This window comes from Caretta caretta, chromosome 1 (assembly GCF_965140235.1).
Source record: "Caretta caretta isolate rCarCar2 chromosome 1, rCarCar1.hap1, whole genome shotgun sequence".
Classification (NCBI taxonomy): domain Eukaryota; kingdom Metazoa; phylum Chordata; order Testudines; family Cheloniidae; genus Caretta; species Caretta caretta.
Window position 1 is genome coordinate 186,672,440 of NC_134206.1, and position 21,655 is coordinate 186,694,094.

At 45.2% G+C, this 21,655-nt stretch overlaps 1 protein-coding gene across 2 annotated transcripts; it reads left to right on the forward strand.

Annotated features, from left to right (window-relative positions):
- The first annotated feature begins 957 nt into the window (after positions 1-957).
- TIMMDC1 (translocase of inner mitochondrial membrane domain containing 1) lies at positions 958-16,589 on the forward strand. Of its 2 annotated transcripts, none has more exons than XM_048869291.2 (7): positions 958-1,152; positions 3,436-3,601; positions 5,564-5,652; positions 7,458-7,525; positions 9,334-9,412; positions 10,533-10,643; positions 12,814-12,960. In XM_048869291.2, exons 1-7 carry the CDS (start codon positions 1,043-1,045, stop codon positions 12,878-12,880), a joined length of 690 nt encoding a protein of 229 aa, XP_048725248.1. In that variant the 5' UTR covers positions 958-1,042; the 3' UTR covers positions 12,881-12,960. The 2 variants fall into 2 exon arrangements, with proteins under 2 accessions (XP_048725248.1, XP_048725239.1); XM_048869282.2 differs by lacking the exon at positions 12,814-12,960 and adding an exon at positions 15,831-16,589 and having other exon boundaries at positions 960-1,152.
- Positions 16,590-21,655: the final 5,066 nt, after the last annotated feature.

Here is a 21,655-nt window from a genome sequence, read left to right on the forward strand (position 1 = left end):
AGATTCCCTAGTAATTTTTCATTAAGTGAGGGTTGGAATATCCCATTTCTGGGCTGTTGTACTGGGTGCTGGTTGCCATGTTCCACTTTGGAGGTGCTTGTATTTCAATGGTGCTACATATGTAATAGAAGTGGGCCAGTATTGCCAAAATTTCTTCACAAATGTTTGGAGCAAAGTTGTAGCTTTTATTTGAACAATCTTCTTGGTGACCCTTTTTATTAGTTTTCCACAAATATCTGTACATGAATGTTGGCAGAAAGTGTAAGTCCTAGGAAAACTTGTACATGTGTTTTAGGGTGACCAGATGTCCTGATTTTATAGGGACAATCCCAAGGTTTGGGGATTTTCCTTACATAAGTGCCTATTAGCCCCCACCCCGTCCGGATTTTTCACACTTGCTATATAGTCACCCTAATGTCTTTCCATGAAATATTTTTGTTTTTCTTCCTCCCCTATAAAATTCACAAGTCAGGCAATCAAAAAGCTGAAACAAGACTGTACAAGTTAGATGAGCAATCAGACACCATAAACTGCAGAAGTGAGCAGTTCACCATTAGCCTATAGGTGGACATACAGCGGCATAACGTGTTCAGTACTTTTGAATAATGAACAGATCAGTAGAAATCTGTTTTGGGGTCGTCTGAAAACCAACAAAAATTAAAATTCATCAAATCATTGCCCAGGGGTAGATTGCCCCGCTACTGTCTAGGGCGTGGTCCGTGACTTTGGAAAGCCCCTAGGGGGGCTCTGGTGCGGCGCGTTGGCGGCAGGGCCCGGCTCCCGCCCCATGAGCGGGCAGACAGGGCGGCTCGGGCAGCGGCGCGGGGGGCAGCAGCGGTGCCGCCTGGGCCGGTGAGGTGCGGGGCCGGGCTGTCCCCGGCGGGGCCGCTGAGGGCCGCTGCTTGCGCTGCCCCTCCCGGGCGGCAGGGGGCGGGGCGAGGCCGAGCCGGGGCCGCTCTTGCCGCCGGGTGAGGCGGGGGAAGCCAGGCGTCCGGCACCGGAGGCTGGAGCCCGCCCGCGGTTCCCGCGGCAGCAGCCGGGCATGGCAGCCCCCGAGAGCGGCCGGGCGCTGGGCTCGGCGCCCCGGCACTTGGGCACCGCGCAGCCCCCGGGCACGGGCTGGGAGCGGCTGCGGGAGCTCTGGCACCGCGAGTGAGTAACGCCGGGCTGGGCCTGCAAGGACACGGCCAGGGCAGCCCGCCCTCCTCCCCGTGTGTGCGCGCGCCCCTTCCTCCCCCACCCCCCCCAGCCCCACATTGCTCTGTGTGTGTGTGTGTGTGTGTGTGTGTGTGTGTGTGTGTGTTCCCCCCGCCCGACACATGCACACGCTCTGCGGTGGTTATCTGTCCCCTCCTCTTGTCTCTTTGCACCCACGCACTGCTGTGGTTGTCCTGTCCCCTCTCCCCCCACTGTGGTTATCTGTGTCCCTCTAACACAGACCCCCCCCACACACACACACACCTTGCTGTGATTCTCTGTGTCTGTCTGTCCATCCCTCCCACACGCATGCGCACACTGCTGCGCTTATCTGTCCATTCGTCCACCCATTCCCTCCTATCCATCCATCTCCCACACACGTCCATCTATCTATCCATCCATCCATACATGCCCCCCCTCAGCTATGGTTTTCCATTTATTCCATCCGTCCCCCACCACACACACACACCTGTGTATTCATACATGCGCCCCTCCCATCTATCCATCCTACACACACACACTCTGCTGTGATTGTCTTGTCTGTCCATTCCCCCCCTTGACACACACACAGTCCCGTTAGATTATCCGTTCTATTCATCTGTCTGTTCTCTCTCTTTATTCCTCCCCCCCACCCCCCACACACATGCATTCTGCTGTGATTATCTATCTATCCATCACATGCTTCTGTGATTATGTGGCCTCCTCATCCCAGTACTCATCCTGCACAGCCATTCACACCTCCATTCACACCTTTTCCTGGTGCAACACCCGTTGGTGAATCATTCACAGCCCCGTGGATGTACACCCAGGCTGACCTGCACACACAGAAATTCACGCCTAGTACATGACGTAACACAGTTATAAGGGAAAATAGCACTGTTTCCATCAGGCCGGGAAACAACATTAGCAACCTGCGAGTACTGATCATGTTCCTCTCGGGTGAGCATGGCCTATACTGCTATGCCAACCGCAAGCACTGGAAAATCATGAGATTGATTTAAACACCATTTAATTTGCTCTGGATTCTGAGCTCTTGGGGAGCATTTGAGTCATGTTTTTGACCTTGTCTCCACAACGTGGAAGGTTAGAAACATACCTTTTAAAAACAAAAACTGAGATTCTCCTGTGATCACCTGACTCCAGGAACTGGGGCTTTAAGAATAACACCCAATATCACAAGACTCACAATAAAATCATGATAGCTGGCAACTACTACCTTTGTGATATTCTGTATTGCCATTTTGTTTGTCCTGCAAATAGGTCTGTGCAGGCAAGACCCTACCCCAAGTCTTGTTCGTTTCAGTGGAGTTCTAGGCAAGTGCACGGATTTGCCCACATGGAGCAGTTTACAGAACTGAGACCTTCGTTTGTGATTATAATATAATTGTAGTTTATAATACATTTCACTCAGCTATCTCAAAACATTTCCCAAAATTTAATGAATTAATGTATTATGGAAGAATTCATATAGGTGGCCACCAGAGAGAAGGCTGCAAAATGGTTGTAAAGGTGATACCATGTTTTCAGATTCACATAATGTAACACATTTTCATTTAGGATAAATCTATCCAGTCTTGGTCTCAGCCCAAAGATTTGGGTTTGGGGCTTTCTTAAGTTTAAGCAAAGTTTCTTTGGTTATTGTTTGGTTGAGCATGCAAGAATATTGGGGAGTAATTTTTTTTTAAATGTCAGATTTATTTATTTTTTTGCTCCCCCAACTGAAAAATGACAAATATAAATTCATTCCACTCAGTCCTGCCAAAATGTCTAAACCCTGCCTAGGAGAGGTCACTTCTAGGTGTGAGAAAGCACAGTCTCCGGGGTTCACTCAGTCCTTGGCCTTTTTGCTGAGACTTCCCTTGAGAGACGTTTGTTAGGGGTGTGGGTTTTTTAAATACCCTGAGACCCACCAATTCATTTCACGTAGACCTCCAAACAGCCATTTTTGGACACTACTGATCTTGACTACATCAGAACCTGTGAACAAAAGGTGAAAGACTCAGTGTCCCATTCACTTTAGCTGTCCGGTCCTGTCCAAGAAGGATTTAAAAAAATATAATGTTACCTGTTTGCTTAATATTGATGGCAGATTATGAATTTAATCTCTAAATGCAATAATTTGAAGAGTAGTGTCTGAAATAATGCTACGAGTGATACGTTTTAGCAGGAATGACTCTTGTTAGGATAGCAGTGCTCCCAAATGCTAAATCTCCCAGTAACATTGTTTCTTTGTGCTAGTGAACTACAGCAGTACCCAGAAGAAACTCTCAACATTATCAAAGCTACGTTTTCAGGGGCTGTCATTGGCTGGGCGTATGGAGGTTTGCCAGCTTTTCACCATGCGAAGACACAATATATTGAGCGGAGCCAAGCGGAGATTTTTCAGAACCGTCTGGATGCTGTGGTATGGACCAAAATCATGCATATTGGCACCAAAACTGCTCCTTTTTTGTAGAGCCTGTTTTCTGCAGCAAAGAGCCTGTAATGAACTGCATCTCCCATATCTGGCCAATGGTTGGGTCAGGAGAGGCTTATGTGCAGAACTCACACCTAAGGTTAATGAACTTTAAGGTGGGGCTGGTTGAGACTTACTTTAAACATGGGAGCTGCGGGGTCGGTGCCTGCAGGCGAGGGCAGTGCACGGAGCCCTCTGCCCACCCCACTCCTCTGGGCCGCAAGGACGTGGTGCCGGCCGCTTCCGGGAGTGGCACGGAGGCAGGGCAAGCAGGGAGCCTGCCTTAGCCTAGCGGCACCACGGGAGTGGCAATCCCGTGGGCTGGATCCAAAGCCCTGAGGGGTTAGATCTGGCCCGTGGGCCGTAGTTTGCCCACCCCTGCTGTAGATGCTGGCTGTTAATCAGGCCAACTATTTTAGGAGACAGGTTGACCTGTTGTGCTAGACCAAAATGTTAAAACTTGAAAGAAAAACATCCGTACTTAAATATGAATTTTTAGATTGGCACTGCTTGTGGTTGCAAATTTAACAAATTGGGCTGCTGTGTCACTTACTGGCTGCTGCCATTGTAGAGTTATAGCATTGTACGGTACTTCTTATTTGGAGGTCTAGTGTACAACAGAGAATTCAGTTCCCATTGGCAGTCAAATTTAAAGGGCAAGATATTTTTATTACAGGTAAGTGCGCAAAATGTGAGTGTAATTACCTACGTAATTTTCATGCACAGTTACTGTGATTGCATTCAAAAACTACCAAACTCTTTGATTTATATTCATAAATATATAATTTGTGTAACCATCTGTGGTAATTATGTACCTCAATTAAGTGTTGAGTTATGCTCACGTTCTGCATACTTATGTACTCAAAGTTATATTTAAGCTATTAAATTAGGCAAATTCTATTATTTCAAAAAATGGCTTTCAAAAATGTTGAGTCTCTAATTTCCAGTGTGTTTTAATGGCAACCATGTTCTCTTCTAATCTGCATCATGAGGCTGTCAGATTGGTAGCTGCTTCTTTGCTTGTCAGCATTTTTTGTTTTATTTAAAACTTGAATAATTGTAATTTTATTCTGTTATTACATCCAGCTGCAAAAAAGAATATTTTATATTTCACTGGATCATGTCTTTAAAAGGACTCTTTTTTAAAATCTTACCTATGTTAGTAACTTGGATATTAAAATAGAAATGACTTTAAAAATACTTTTAATCATTTATAGTATTTATTTAGTTTTGGCGTTTTGATGAGCTTCCACAAAAAAACTAGAGCAGCCAGTTTCTCTCTCTGTTTCTAGTCTGTTTCAGGCTGTTATATGTTTGCACCAGTGCTACAGCATTTGGGTTGGAAGCACTCAAAAGAAGGTGTTGGATTTAAGCAATCTTAATTGAAATGTTTTAAAATTTCATGAGATTTCTATTAATATTACATCTTGTAAAACCTTATTTATTTTCAAAGCTTAAATGTTAGGCCTAAACTACAGTGCTTGAGGGTCCTTCTTAATGTTTAAGCCAAATGGTTATCATTCAGTTATTTAAAGACTAGTTTCTAACTGATTTTAACTATGGGTAAATAGTTTAAAGTTTCTGTCCCAATAGGTTTCTGCACTGCCAGTGTCATAAAAGACATTACTTTTCTGAAAGATGGCTGCCTTCAGCTCTAGGATTGGAAATACCAATTGGAATTACACATTTACATTCATTCTCAGTTTTCCTGTTGAATGGCTGAGATAAATGGGGGCTGTTTCCCATTAAGATGGAGCCAATGTATCAATTCCATCAGTTTGAGTACTATCAAGATGGGTAATCTTTATGGACTAGCCAGCGTCTCAAGTATCATCGTCTGAAAGTACCGCAGGTGGGCAGTGAAATGACAGTGAGTTTAAGACCTGTAACCATCTCTCATTCTCCCCATAGCAATCTGCACATCGTGCTGCAGTCAGGGGATTCATCCGTTACGGCTGGCGCTGGAGCTGGAGAATTGCTACTTTTGTGGCAATATTCAAGTAAGTTTTTCATACCTGTGTTTATGGGAAAACATCAGGATAAGAACCTGCAGAGATTTGTTTAGGTGAAAATAACAGCTATAAGTATTAAAAGGTCTTTGTCAGGTTGAAAAGCATATTTTAAAAAAGCTTTTTAAAACAAATGTAATTTATTTTTCACCATTAATACTCTTAGTTTTCTTTTGACTTTTCACTGAGCGTGGAAGATAAAAACAGAGTGGTTGGTTTCTCTTTTGGGGCTAAATCCACAAAGGAGACGTGGGCTCAGGATTGCAATGCCTAAATTTAGATGTTCTGCCACCTAGTGGAATGCACAACTGCAAGTTAGGCCCCCAAGCTCTTTGCCCAGTGCATGGGGAGAGTTAGGTGCCTAAAAAAGATATCTACAAAAGCCAGCAAGCTGAATGGATTGTTGCCTAAGCTAGCCAATAGGAAATGCTGAGGAGAGAGGTGTGGCCTAAGTCCCACCCCTCTCAGGGGCTGAAGCACCTGACTTTCGCCTGGAGGAAGAGGTCTTTCTCCACTCAGGGTTCACAGCTAAATCCTAAATTCACAGGAAATCCAGTTTCCTGGATTTAGGTGCTTCAGCCAGGTCAATGCTTTCTCTCAAAAATGGAGGAGGTGGTGGTGTCATCCCTTTTAGCCCTGAAGCCTCATGCTTAGGTCACTCACCTAGGAGGTGGGAGATCTGCAGTAAGTTCCTGCTCCTCGCAGGCAGAGGGGGGGTTTGAACCTTGTTTCCGATGAAGCTGTTCCATTTAGCATGAAATACTGAAATATTCATCGGAGCAGGAACTTGACCTTGACTCTCCCCCATCCCAGGTGAGTGCCCTAACCAGTGGCCGATAGAGTGATTCTTCAGTCCAGTGAGTATTTAATTATTTTATGCAAAGTGGAACAGTTTCATCAGGAAAGATTGAAGGACCCACCTCACTGGTATTTGCAGTTCCTCACAGTTCAGTACCCTTTTCAGATTTAATTGGTGTGCTGTTTACGCCTTCTTCTGGAACTTTAAATACTGGACCTAGCACACGTCCTTGTGGTTTCCCCACAGCTGTCTCCAGACATCTTCCTCACAGCTTGAGACATTGCTCTTTTTCATTGCCCCCTTGGATTTTTATTCTATAGCCAGTATTCAACTTACATGAATGACAGTGTCCATGTGCAAACCATTTCATAGTCATTTTGGGAGTAAGTTTTTGAGATAATGAAATGCCTTCCTAAAAGCCAAATACAGAATTTCTGCTGCATTCCTCCTTCCCACTAATCATAAGCTTGACCAGTAATTCCCTAACCTCCCCCCCCCCCCCCAAAAAAAAACCCCAAACAAACAAGAAGAACCCAGTAACCCACAGTTGATGGATTTATCCTCACTCAATAGTTTGAGACATAGGCTGTGCTTTAGGAGTTGACCAGCCACGCTTGTGGCTCCCACAAAATGTTCATGGTATGCTGTCATGATTGGTAGGTTCACTTTTGGGTCTAACCTGCTTGCAGACTTCATAGGGTTTTAATTTATGCTTGGAAATGTTGCTTTAAAAAAATTACATAAAAAACCTTGGAGTTCTTGCTCCTCCACATCCTGCTGCACTGCAGCATGAGATAAGATGACTGAAGTCAACGCATTAGTGGCTGCTGTGTGTGTCCCAGACAGATGGGCTGTAGGGAGGATGGTGTGGGCTGACTGCTTAGCTCCCCATTCTTTAGTGAAATCTTCTCTGATTTGGGTTCCATACGGCTGTATTGTCAAGTGTGCTCTTTGTTCATGTCTGCCTTCTGACTCTCTCTGTGCCCCACGCTTGCAGCACAGTGAGCACTGGTCTGTCCGTGTACCGCAATAAAACCGCCTTCAGTCACTTTGCTGCCGCAGGAGGTGAGACTACTTTATTTTATATTCTGCTCTATTTGAATGAGGAGATACTATCTTTGATTTGAGTCAGTGGGAGTCAGGACTCCTGGCTTGTCTTTCCTCTGCTGCCACTGACTCTCTTTATGACCTTGGTTAATTATTTAGCCATCTGTGCCTGTTTCCCATTCCTAATACAGGGGTGATAAAACTTTCCTAACACACCAGAGAGTTGCAAGGCTTCCTTAATGTTTGAAAGTTTGTTGGCCTTTTTGAGTGAAAGGTACTTGGGTGGTATAAGTGCAGCAGAACAGCGTATACCATCTCATTCTCAAAAAATGAGAAATGAGCATTAGGAATCCATCAATGAGGGGGTATGCATATTTCTTCCTTCTCTTCATAACAGCTTAATGCTGGTGCTTACAAATGTGTCCATGGGAAAGATCATTTTTGAGTTTGCTCTAGATACAAAACAGGGTCTTTTCTCTGTTATTTTTATACAGGCATATAGTGCGGTTCCAATTGGATATATTTTCCCTCACTTCCTGTTTTAAACTGTTAGGTAGTATTACTGGTTGTTGTTGAACAACTGCTTTGCTCCGTCAGAGGTAGCTCCATTTCAGTAGTGGGTGGGCTGGTAGTGCTCCCCAAACATTTAGTCCTTACAGCTCTTTGGGAATCTTTTGGAAGAAATTTTGTGCTGTGTTTCGTGTCAGAGAAGATACAGATTAAAAAAAGACCTACTAGGTTGCCACTCCCATCTTCCCTTCCAATCTGAATTGGAAATATGGCAACCGGGGCCAAAATGTGACTGTTGGGAGTGAAGCAGCTTTACTGAGTCACGTGACTCCATATTGTGACATTGTCCTAAAAGTGATGAACATAGAGCATTGTATGTAATAGAGTACAGACTGTCACACATGTTCAGGCCCCTCAGAGATTGGCTGAGCCACTGCTGGCTCAGTATTTGGTTTCTGCTCTCTTGAGACTGGCTTTTGTCATTCAGGGGGTCGGAGGTGGAAGTGACAGAGCAGTTCCCTCAGTCTGTGTGTGGTGCTAGGACTCCTTAGAGCAGGGGTAGGCAAAGTTTTTGGCCCAAGGGCCACATCGGGGTTGTGAAACTCTATGGAGGGCAGGGTAGGGAAGGCTGTGCCTCCCCAAATGGCCTGTCCCCCCGCCCTCTATCTGCCCCCTCCCACTTCTTCCCCCCTCAGAATCCCCAACCCATCCAACCCCCCCACTCCTTATCCCCTGACTGCCCCCCTAGAACCCCATCTACTATCCAACCCCCCTTGCTCCCTGTCCCCTGACTGCCCTGACCCCTATCCACACCCCTGCCCCCAGACAGGCCCCCCCAGGACTCCCATGCCTATCCAGCCCTCCCCGTCCCCTGACCCTCCCCCCCCAGAACCTCCGCCCCCTATCCAACCCCCCTTGCTCCCTGTCCCCTGACTGCCCCAACCCCTATCTACACCCCCGCCCCCTGACAGGCCCCCTGGGACTCCCATGCCTATCCAACCCCCCCCCGTTCCTGACTGACCCCTGGAACCCCCTGCCCATTATCCAGTCCCCCCGCTCCCCGCCCACTTAACATGCTGCTCAGAGCGGCAGGAGCTCGCAGCCCCACCACCTGGTCAGAGCCATCCACGCTGCCTGGCAGGAGCAATGGGCCGGAGCGATGGGCCAGAGCACTGGCGGCGTGCTGAGGATGCGGGGGAGGGGCCGGGGGCTAGCCTCCCCAGCCAGGAGCTCAGGGGCTGGGCAAGACGGTCTCGTGGGCCGTAGTTTGCCCACCTCTGCCTTAGAGGCTCATGTCTGTGGCTTGTGTGTTTTAGCCTTTACAGGGGGCCTGTTCAGAGTGCATTTGGGCCTGAGCAGAATGGCAGCTGGCAGTGTCTTTGGAGCAGCATTCGGGTAAGCTGCACACATACCAAATCAATGACCAAAGTCAGAATTACAGTCTTTAGCTAGGTTTCAGAGGAACAGCCGTGTTAGTCTGTATTCGCAAAAAGAAAAGGAGTACTTGTGGCACCTTAGAGACTAACCAATTTATTTGAGCATGAGCTTTCGTGAGCTACAGCTCACTTTCCACGGTATACATCTGATGAAGTGAGCTGTAGCTCACGAAAGCTCATGCTCAAATAAATTGGTTAGTCTCTAAGGTGCCACAAGTACTCCTAGTCTTTAGCTAGTGTATGTTGGATGATGACCTCCCAAGTCAAGCCTTGATCTGAGGAGGGGCTACAGCAGACTTCCCATACCCTCAGCACCCTGCTGGATTTTCTGCATCCCTTTGTGGACCATGATGATTTCTGTCTCCAAAAGTCCCCATCTAATTTTTCCGTACTTTGCACTTCATTTTTCTTCCAGTGATGGCTGGATACATGGAGATTTCCCTCTCTCCTTAGGGTTGATCAGTGCCTGCTCCTTATATGGCCATTGAAGATGCTGATTAGCATTAAAACAGAAAAGTAACAATAGGGTTATGATCCTCTCTTCTCCTGCCTCTTCTCCCCATGTTTAATGTATGCACTAACCAGCTATTCAGTTGGCTTCTCAGAACAATTAGTCAAAAGTAAAGAGGATGAAGCATTCTCTTGAGGAGCTGTGTTGTATACTGGTGAGAGCAGGAGACTAGGAGCAAGGACACCTGGATTTCCTTCCCAGCTTCACCACTGACTTCCTGTATGCCCTTGTGCAAATCACTTAGCTTCTCTGTGCCTGTTTTCCCAGCTGTAAAATTTTAATATTAGTGACCTACCTTGTCTGATAAGAGGCTTAATGAGTGCTTACAAAGCACATCAGACAGTTGTAGCAGGGGTATTGTGTTTCCTTAATAGCTGTGTGAGGTGTTGAGCTTCATGCAGTGGTTGTCCCAGCTTAGTGAAAAGGCAGGTCTGAATATTGAAGGAGGTTATGCATCACTGACCACGTGGTTGCCCTCCTTCCCACATACTCCTTCCTTATTGCCAGTAATTTATCACTATTTGTTTCTTCTAGTGGCTTATCTGTAACTTTCTCCTCCACATCTCAGCATCCCTGCAGGAGGGCTGTTGTTGGCAGTGCAGAAGCTCGCTGGTGAGACCATACAGGAGAAAAGAACACGTGAGAGAAGATTGCTGCATGAACAGAAGTTAGCAGAGTGGTAAGAAACAGTGTTGCACTATCTAAATTAGTGAATCTGTATCATTGATCAGAGATGGCTGTAGTTTCAACTTTTTCATTTGGCAAACCAATTTGTAAAAGAGATCATTGGATGGTCCATTTCTGCTTCCAGCCCCAGTTCCTCACTGTTTGATTCTCAGGTTGTTTCAGGGATCAGTCTAAGAACCACTGATCTGGTCTTCCGAGCCTCAGATTGCACCATTTATCGTCCAGTGGAAGTCATTCCAGTCAATGCTGCAATTTGCTTATTTTGTAATACAGTAGTTTGAATTTGTAGCTTGCCTCCCCTCAAAACTCTACCAACATAGATCATAGAATATCAGGGTTGGAAGGGACCTCAGAAGGTCATCTAGTCCAACCCCCTGCTCAAAGCAGGGCCAATCCCCAATTTTTGTCCCAGATCTCAAATGGCCCCCTCAAGGATTGAACTCACAACCCTGGGTTTAGCAGGCCAGTGCTCAAACCACTGAGCTCTCCCTCCGCCTATCTCATGTGGCTGGAAAAGTAAACAGAAGATTTTAATGTATTTTAAAGAATGTTTGGACTTTACTGAGTCTTTTATTACAATTTGCCGGCTGGGGTCGAGGGGAGTCAAACAGGGTCAAAATTATTCTCATGTAGCTTTACATTTCTCTTTATTGGAAAAGGGATGCCAGAAGTCTTTGGGAAGGAAGGCCTCCCCTAAAACTCTTGAAAACTGAACAGTGTATATATTTATTATATTAAAAAATACCCCTAAAGATGGAAGAGAGCTTATTAGGTCTTCTATTCCATCTGCCTCCAGTAACTTGTGCAGGATTGTTCCCTATAATACATTTTCCACTGCTTTGTCCTGATCCATTTTAAATGCTTGAAGCCGATGTGCTTTCACCACTCCATTCCTCGAGTAGCTGGAAAACCGTCTGTCTCACTCTATTTCCTAAATTGTCCTTTCTTCTCAGAATCACTGCACATGCAAAACCCACTTACGGTGTCCCATTGTGCCTCAGCACAGGAGTTTGGAACGTTGTCCCTTGCAGTGTCCCGCAGGAGTCTCGCATGCCCGCGCTGCCCTCCCCTCTGCATTCCAGAGGGCGTAAAGGGCAGAGTGACCTCAACTGCCACTCAGCTCTTTCCAACTGCCTCAGGTAGTGAGTCAGAACAGTATAGTGTCCCTCTGTAGTGCTCCTGTTACTTTGTAATTAAGCATATAGTTAATTTGTTTATAGTTAGTAGTTAGTGTTCTCGTTACTGTTTCATTTAGCTTAGATTAGGAGAGGGGGGAAAAAAAGAGAGCAAACACCGTAGTTTATGGCAGAGCCCAGATCTCCTCGTTTCAAGCTATGCCCTCCTGTGAGGGATTATTCCTCTGACTGACACCCACAACAGACCCTTTTACTGCGAGGAACATACCCTCGCTAAGTGTGCAGTTTGCAAGTTCTTCAAGAAACAAACACAGGAGAGGCAAGGCAGATAGAAGCTTTTTCTTATGGAAAAGTCCATGAGAACCATGTTGGACTCAATCACGGATCTGGTACAGAGGCGGCTTCTTGCATAACTCATCCCTCCAGTGCTCCTGTCACCAGAGATACAACACCTAATACAGGAACAGTTAAGAAGACAAAAGGAACTGAGAAATTATCTACTGGAGCAGTTGGGGATCCTCCTGTCTTGAGGGCTGAGTGGCTCTGACTGTAAATTAGTTTCTTGCCACTGAGCCCTGTCTCCCTATCCCTTGAAAAGATACTGGATGTGGCAAAAGACCTTTATGCTACCCCTGCTTCAATTTCAGCTACTTCAGAATGCACTGGTCTTAGATACTAGGTACCATCCAAGGGTTTGGGGTATGCTTATATTCATCCAACTCAATCACATTGGTTATTGCTGCTGCCAGTAAGGGATTTAACAATCAGGAAAGATTACTCCTGAGGAGAAAGAGACTGGATCTCTTTGGGAAGAAAGTCTACTCTTCAGCCTCCGTACAGGTCAGGATAGCAAATTGTCAAGCCAGGCTATCCAAATATGGTTACCTGTAATGGGCTAGATGGCCAGATTTTAAGGACAGAGTTTAGATACTAATTCAAGGCTATTTGTGAAAAGGGTCAACTGCTTGCTAAAACCTCTCTTCAAGATGCATTACATGCTGCTGATTTGATGTTTGTTGACTACAGGTATTGTGATGGGGCATTCCTCTTGGTTATCTTCAGGTTTACCAAGAGAGGTACAAGCAACAGTTGAAGATTTACCATTTGAGGGCAAGACTCTATTTAGTACTAAGATTGATGAGTCTCTGTATGCATTAAAAGATTTGAGTTCCATGCTCAGTTCATTGTGTTTATATACTCAAGTGTTTAAAAAAACAACAGTTTCACCACCACTCATCATTCTTTAGATACAGAAACACCTAGTCGTTGTCGCCATATTCTCAGTACCTGAGGCCTTCCAAACCATTCAGAAAGAGATTCAGATATCAGAAAAAAGAGTCAGTTCCACTATCATCTTCTATAATTAATCAGTGGGTCAGGCACAGAGACATCAGATTTGATGCGATGGTCAAGGATCTTGGACTAATCTGCAAGGATTACCCAAAATGAGCATTGCTCATTTGGACATTCAGGATTTTTGGTGAGTTCAAATTTGGCTAAACAGACTTCACCTGTACATGGCATAATAGTAAACAGTGGGGAAGATAAACTAATGTGCATCCCAGAATGTGCCCCTGTTTGGACTAGCAGCCTGCATGCCATTCAGAATCAGCCAGTGTGCCATCTTTGGCACAGATGCCATAGGTTGCCAATCCCTGCTGTCCAGGTGAAGTAGTGGCACCTTTTGGCCTGCCAAGTTTTGGACATTGGATTATCCAGTCCACCAGAAAATGCAATTGAATATTACTGCCCTATACCTTTATGGGTCCAAAGAGTCATTACTAATTCAGAGTACTCTCTTTCAGAATTTCAGCAGCCATAAGGGTGTTTACAAAGTGCCTCTCAATAATAGCAGCCCATCTGCGCAAACAAGGATTGCACATTTACCCTTACATAGATGACTGGCTTGTAGGGGGATGTCATAAGTACTGGTCATAGTGGCAGAAAAGAAACGGATTCATTTATTTTCATCTCTGAGTTTGAGGATCAACTTGAAAAAGTCAACTCTGGTTGTGTCCCAGTCTACAGAGTTCTCTTAGACTCAATAACAACAAGAGCATTCCTCTCATTGGACAGATTTCAGATAATAAATCTGATTATCCACTTCCAGCCTTACGCTCGAACAACAATAAGAATGTGCCTCAAATGTCTAGGCTATATGGCTTCATGGTCATTTGTAACCCCATTTGCCAGATTACATTTCAGTCCATTTGAAGCATGGATTAAGTCCGTTTACAGATCAGCAATCCACAATATGTCACTGAAGGTGCTGATTCCAGATCAGATTTTATCCTTGATGTAATGGAGGATGATAGATGGAAATGTATGTGTGGGAATTCCATTTGCACTTCTAAATTGTGTCTGAAATTTTGATACAGTTAATAAATTCATAGATTCTAAAGCCAGATGGGACATTGTGATCATCTGATCGGACCGCCTGTATAGCCCAGGCTGCCCCAAAATAATTCCTAGAGCTTTTAGAAAAATATTCAATCTTGATGTAAAAACGATCAGAGATGGACAATCCATCGCAACCCTTGGTAAATTGTTCCAATTTTTAATTACTCTAACCATTAAAAATGTACACCTTATTTCTAGTCTGAATTTGTCTAGCTTCAACTTCCAGCGATTGGATAATGTTATATCTTTCTCTGCTAGATTGAAGAGCCCATCATTAAATATTTGTTTGCCATATAGGTACTTATAGCCTGTAATCAAGTCACCTCTTAACATTTTCGTTGTTAAAATAAGTAGATTGAGCTGCTGGAGTCTATCACTAAAACATCAGTTTGTAGAACAAGCAGATTACAAGCCCCAACGATAAATCCTCCATACACAGTTTTTCACATGGATAGCGTAATTGAGACCATGTCCATCTTTTATTCCAAAAGTACTATCAGATTTTCATATCTATCAATTCATTCACTTACCATTTGTCCAAAACCTCACTCTTCACCTGCTGGATCTAAATTACTTCATTTAGACGTGAGACTATTGCTGTTACTTTACATAGAAAGAACTAACTCTTTTCATAAAACTTCAAGACTTGTTATTGCTTATGGTAACAAACCAAAAGGGATGGCTATTTTATCACAAAGACTTTCAAAATGTGTATAGGATTGTATTAGAACTGTTTATGATATTAATAAGAGGAGCCCTCTATCAAAATCAGAACTCACTTCACACAACCACAAGTTGCATCAATAGCATGCCCAAGTCAGGTTCCCACACTGGACATATGTAGAGCTCCTACTCTGTCTTCAGCTCATACACTTACAAAACATTATTCATTACTCATTGCTTCAAGATCTGATGCCAACTTTGGAGGAGCAGTTTTGCAATCTCTTTTCAGATAACTCCTAGAGCTCACCATCTAGAAAGATGACTGCCAGCTGATCACCACAAGCGGAATCAACATGTGCAGTAACGCAAAGAAGAAAGATGGTTATTTACCTTTTAAGAAACTATGGTTTGTTGAGATGTTCTGCACATCTGGACCCCATGACCCGTCCTCTGTTCCTGCAGCTCAGAAGCTTATAAATAAGGATTCTGGGCTGCAAAGGAAGTTGGTGGTAGTTGAGGTCACTCTGCCCTTTGTCTGCTTTGGGGAGGATGGGGGATTGAGGCCATGCATGGCGCATGTGTGACCCTGGTAGGGAAAATATTCCACGCTCCAGTGCTGGGGCCCAATGGACACCATCAGTGGGATCCACGTGTGTGGAACATCTCAAAGAATGATGGTTACTGTAAGGTAAGTAACCATTCTTTGTTCATTTTCAGTTTGAGCATTCATTTGACTGGCAGCTTGGGAAACAAGTGTGTTCAAAGGGATAAGCCTGGTTCTTGTCAATGACACTGTTTGTGTGACTCATAAAAACTTACAAATATTGACAAAACTAGACAGAGCCTAAAGATTTGGGCTTTCAGGTTGCTGGTGTTTGTTTTACCAATGAGCAGGAGGAGATAACTAGACTCCAGGGCTGCAAATAATACACTTAGAATACAGAAACTGAAATTACTTTATCTTCCCTCTCCCCTTTTAGGAAAGCTAGGCTTAATGTTACTGAGGCTGACTTGGAAGAAATTGTCAGTAATACTCAGGAAGGAACCATGGAGAGAGACATCGAGAAGATCCAAGAGTTGTTAAATCTTCCCAAGAACCCTCTGCCATCGGAAGATAGGAACTAGTCTGAGCTCTGACTTCAGTCAAGGCATCTTGGAAGACTGGCATGAATCTGTTTCTGTATCCATTGTTTTTGGCAGCAGCAGTTTGAGGACAATGTTGTTGTGGATATGCATCATGACGGAGGGAGGGTTTGAGATCTTCAACTGGAGTAATGACCGGTGAGCTGTGTTTTGTGTGAGGGCAGCAACAGTACTCTTAGTGGCTACTTCACACTTGAATGCCCCAGGGCCACATCTTAATGCAATATACACAGAGAAAGGGGGGTTCATTAGTGCTGCAAGAGTGCATATCCTTATGCCACTGTAGTGAGTGGCATGATAGCTGAGTCTAGGAGCTGCCAATCTCCCAAAGAAGCCTGTAATAATATTTTTGTCCTTATTCGAAAACAATTCAGTTTTGGTGAAACTGGCTGCACTGACATAGCTGCAGTCCTGCCTATCCACTGCCCAGGTGCAGCACGGGCAATGCCCATGCTAGTTCCCTCCACTCTATTTCTTCAGCATACCTCAACGGTGCTCCGGTAGGAACGGTGCTACGGGTTGGAAGAGTTTGGTGATTGTGGCCTACTCAGGCTTTAGGCGTTTTTGCGGAAATAAATGGTTCTCAGTTTTACAAATGAGGCTTGCGATAGTGTTAGGATCACAAAGAAAGTGCCTGACATGGACATACCTTGGGTTCCTCTAAAGCAGGGTGCCCTCCCTTGACGGGGAAGGGGGCTACAACAAGGATGACTGCGCGTTGGCAGGAGAGCTTAGCATTACGGACACATTTTAACCAAAAAATGTGATTGTGTTAAGTTACAAATCACAGGATCCTCTTGGAGGAAAACTATTGGAAATGCTATTTAACAGACATAACCACTCACGGTGTCTAGACTGTTTTGTCTGCTAGAAGCTCTTCTTACTCTGGTCATACAGTATTGTAATTGAGCTCACCAGCAAGACTACTGCCAGGGATGAGGTGAGTTAAGTCTCGTAGCCCCATTCAGGCTCTTGAGACTGACAACTGCAGTTCTCATAGCAAGAGCAAACAGCTTTGTCATGAAAATTTAGGGCTGGCTTTGAATTATAACAGCTGAAATGGCTCTGTGTCCCTTCACCACTTCATGCTCGGCTGAAGCCAGTTTTTAGAAATGCTAGTAGTTAATCCCTGTAACTGTGAGGTCGTAGCTGCACGTCCCTGCTCCGTGTAATGGAAGAAAGTTCCAACAAGTTAAAGACAGGAACCTGTTGACAAGCCATAACAGGATCAGGGACTAGGTATGTAGCTTCCCTCCCCAGGGTTCAGCCAGGTCCATGTAATTAAATTCTGCCTAAATGTGTTATTCCTCCACTTCCAGATTGCTGTTAACATCTGCACAGCTCAGTCAGCAGAGCATGTCCCACCCACCCAAACGCAGTTCCTCACACAACTTGTTTAAATAAGGCACTGGTTTTCAGAAATGAGCATATTCTCTATCAGCTATTCTCTAGTTTTTCCATAGAAGGAAAAAAATGCATTTTTGGGGTGGGCTTGTCTTGCTCCTTCAAGGGGAGGAATGTGTACAGCCATGGCTCTGCTTCATTGTTGGTCTCACCTTTCCTCCACACCTATGTACATGTCATCAACAATGCTGCCACGACCCTCAACAAACACATGTTTTTGCCACTCTAGTTATGCTGCATTGCTTTTCAGCCTTGACCAGTTGCCTAATTCTTTCATGCTCACATACTTTCTTGCTTCCCCATTCCTCGTAAGCACCCCACACTTTCACAACTTCAGTTATGAGCTATATGCTGATATGGCTCATTGCTCTCTCTGCCTCTTTTAATGGCTGTTCTGGGAGCGATGATTAACGTGTGCACAGTGGAATGCATGCTAGAAAAAACATCAGAGCAAAGCTAGTTTCATAGAGCTTTTTCACTCAGTGAGGGTCAAATGCTGTGCTTTAGTATTAGAAGTTGATTCACTTGCTCTTTCAAAAGTCAGAATTGAAACACCCTCCTTGATGCATTTCCTGCCCAGTCTGTATTTCTGTGTACTTCCTTATTTTGTATAATCCCAGCCACTGCTTCAGTCACAGCTCAGAATGGGAAATGAGGCATTGGTTCTGAACTGTGTCTTTTAAAAAAGCATTTTTACTAGTGGTAAGAAGTGGCATGTTGCACAAAGACTGCAAGCCTTTAGCTATGAGATAGGTTCATGGTGGAGGTGTGTGTGCTGAGCATACCTGTGCTGTGGCAATGCTATAGTGGAGGGCTCATGGGCTCGGAGTTGAAGGGGGATTAGGAACAAGCCCTTCAGGCTGCTGCTGAGACTGTGCAAAGAGGCATCAGTTACTGCTGATGGAGTCTGTGCATACCAGCATGACCCACCTGCTCCTTTACTGCCTGGAATACTGACAAAATGGGGGTTAACACATGCACGCTGGCTCTTGCCCGGTGACAGTTGGTGCTGACCTGGCACGTGCCAAGTACCCTGGGCTCTCACTGGCATTAGCACTGCACACACCTTGCAGGACTGGACTTTAAGGTGCAGGCCCCCTTTCCACCTCAGGTCCCTTTGGTTGAGGATTGCATTGGTGTAACTCGCCAACCTTGCACATACTTTGTACTGTGGCAGCCAACTGGCTAGAGCGGGGGTGGCCAACCTGTGGCTCTAGAGCCGCATGTGGCTCTTCAGAAGTTAATATGGGGCTCCTTGCGTAGGTGCTGACTCAGCCCCAGGCCCTGCCCCCACTCCACTCTTACCCCCAAATCCCCACCCCGTCCTGAGCCTGCAGCTCCCTTGCTCCTCCCCCCTCCATCTCAGAGCCTCTTGTACACTGTGAAACAGCTGAACATGGCAGGCAGGGGGAGGGAGGGAGAGTTGCTGATCAGCAGGGCTGCTGGGGGTGGGGCTGCTGACTATTACTGTGGTTCTTTGGCAATGTACATTGGTAAATTCTGGCTCCTTCTCAGGCTCAGGTTGGTCACCCCTGGGCTAGCGCCACAGAAGACTACAGCAACTAGCTGCCACTTTAAACCAAGTCCAACTGTTAGAGCCTCAGAAAGCTCACTCAGCTGCCACTTCACTTGGTGCCTAAATTTCATGGGCACCAATGTTTCTGCCAGTAACATCCTGATGCCTCCACATGGCTTGGTGCCTAAGCCCTGGCAAGCTCCTCACACTAGCTCTAACCACCGGGCTAGTGGGAATAACAGGGGGAGGAGGGCAGGCGTAATGGCGCCACCACAACCATGTTTTGCAGGAAAGGTTTAACCTGGTATAATTGCCTAACTCTAGGTTTGGGACACTGTTCACAGCTGTGAATCCCAGGTGTAAGGCAGCAGCCCCTCTCTCTCACCCAGGTGGCTCAGGCCTCACCTTTTGCAATTACTTCTTATTTACTAGCATAAATAGCTTCCTCTGCTCAGCAGGCTGGATTTTGTGGAGCCCATTCTTAGGTGTTTAACTCTCCCCATGCATGTATAGGGAGCCTGGGCACCTAACACAGGGCTGTGGATTTTACTAGGCAGCAAGGCACCTAAATGTTAGGTTTCAGAGTAACAGCCGTGTTAGTCTGTATCCGCAAAAAGAACAGGAGTACTGGTGGCACCTTAGAGACTAACACATTTATTTGAGCATAAGCTTTCATGGGCTACCGCCCACTTCATCAGGTGCATAGAATGGAACATAAGTATGAGATATATACATACAGATAAGTTGGAAGTTACCATACAAACTGTGAGAGGCTAATTAGTTAAGATGAGCTATTATCAGCAGGAGAAAAAAACTTGTAGTGATAATCAAGATGGCCCATTTAGATAGTTGACAAGAAGGTGTGAGGATACTTAACTTAAGGAAATAGATTCAATATGTATATCCTCTGATCCCACTGAGGATTACCAAAAGAAACTATATCATCTGCTCAAGAAACTCCCTGAAAAAGCACAGGAACAGATCTGTGCAGACACATGCCTAGAACCCCGACCAGGGGTATTCTATCTGCTTCCCAAGAGCCATAAACCTGGAAATCCTGGACGCCCCATCATCTCAGGCATTGGCACCCTGACAGCAGGATTGTCTGGCTATGTGGACTCTCTCCTCAGGCCCTACACAACCAGGAATCCCAGCTATCTTCGAGACACCACTGACTTCCTGAGGAAACTACAATCCATCAGTGATCTTCCAGAAAACACCCTCCTGGCCACTATGGATGTAGAAGCCCTCACACCAACATTCCACACAAAGATGGACTACAAGCTATCAGGAACAGTATCCCCAATAATGTCATGGCAAACCTGGCGGCTGAACTTTGTGACTTTGTCCTCACCCATAATTATTTCACATTTGGGGACAATATATACCTTCAAGTCAGTGGCACTGCTAGGGGTACCCGGGTGGCTCCACAGTATGCCAACATTTTTATGGCTGACTTAGAACAACGCTTCCTTAGCTCTCATCCCCTAACACCCCTACTCTACTTGCGCTACATTGATGACATCTTCAGCATCTGGACCCATGGAAAAGAAGCCCTTGAGGAATTCCACCATGATTTCAACAATTTCCATCCCACCATCAACCTCAGCCTAGACCAGTCCACATAAGTGGGCCATTTCCTGGACACTACGGTGCTAATAAGCGATGGTCACATAAACACCACCCTATACTGGAAACCTACTGACCGCTATATTTACCTACATGCTTCCAGCTTCCATCCAGGACACACCACACGATCCATTGTCTACAGTCAAGCTCTAAGATACAACCGCATTTGCTCCAATCTCTCAGACAGAGACAAACACCTACAAGATCTCTATCAAGCATTCTTAAAACTACAATACCCACCTGCTGAAGTGAAAAAACAGATTGACAGAGCCAGAAGAGTACCCAGAAGTCACCTACTACAGGACAGGCTCAACAAAAAAAATAACAGAACGCCACTAGCTGTCACCTTCAGCCCCCAACTATAACCTCTCCAGCACATCATCAAAGATTTACAACCTATCCTGAAAAATGATCCCTCACTCTCACAGATCTTGGGAGACAGACCAGTCCTCGCTTACAGACAGCCCCCCAACTTGAAGCAAATACTCACCAGCAACCACACACCACACAACAAAAACGCTAACTTAGGAACCTATCCTTGCAACAAAGCCGGATGCCAACTCTGTCCACATATTGATTCAAGTGCCACCATCATAGGACCTAATCACATTAGCCTCATCATCAGGGGCTCATTCACTTGCACATCTACCAATGTGATATATGCCATCATTTGCCAGCAATGCCCCTCTGCCATGTACATTGGCCAAACCGGACAGTCTCTATGCAAAAGAATAAATGGACACACATCTGACATCAGGAATCATAACATTCAAAAACTGGTAGGAGAACACTTCAACCTCTCTGGCCACTCCAGTAAAAGATTTAAGGGTGGCAATTTTGCAACGGAAAAGCTTCAAAAACAGACTCCAGCGAGAAACTGCTGAGCTTGAATTAATATGCGAACTAGATACCATTAACTTGGGTTTGAATAGAGACTGGGAGTGGCTGGGTCATTAAACATATTGAATCTATTTCCCCAGTTAAGTATCCTCACACCTTCTTGTCAACTGTCTAAATGGGCCATCTTGATGATCAGTACAGAAGTTTTTTTCTCCTACTGATAATAGCTCATCTTAACTAATTAGCCTCTCACAGTTTGTATGGTAACTTCCA

What these genes read in the sequence shown, in the direction of transcription:
- TIMMDC1 (XM_048869282.2), top strand. Translation starts at nt 1,043, where the DNA reads ATGGCAGCCCCCGAGAGCGGCCGGGCGCTGGGCTCGGCGCCCCGGCAC. An exon ending in CGGGAGCTCTGGCACCGCGA is followed by an intron (nt 1,153 to 3,435) that starts GTGAGTAACGCC and finishes TCTTTGTGCTAG; the next exon opens with TGAACTACAGCAGTACCCAG. An exon ending in GTCTTTGGAGCAGCATTCGG is followed by an intron (nt 9,413 to 10,532) that starts GTAAGCTGCACA and finishes TCCACATCTCAG; the next exon opens with CATCCCTGCAGGAGGGCTGT.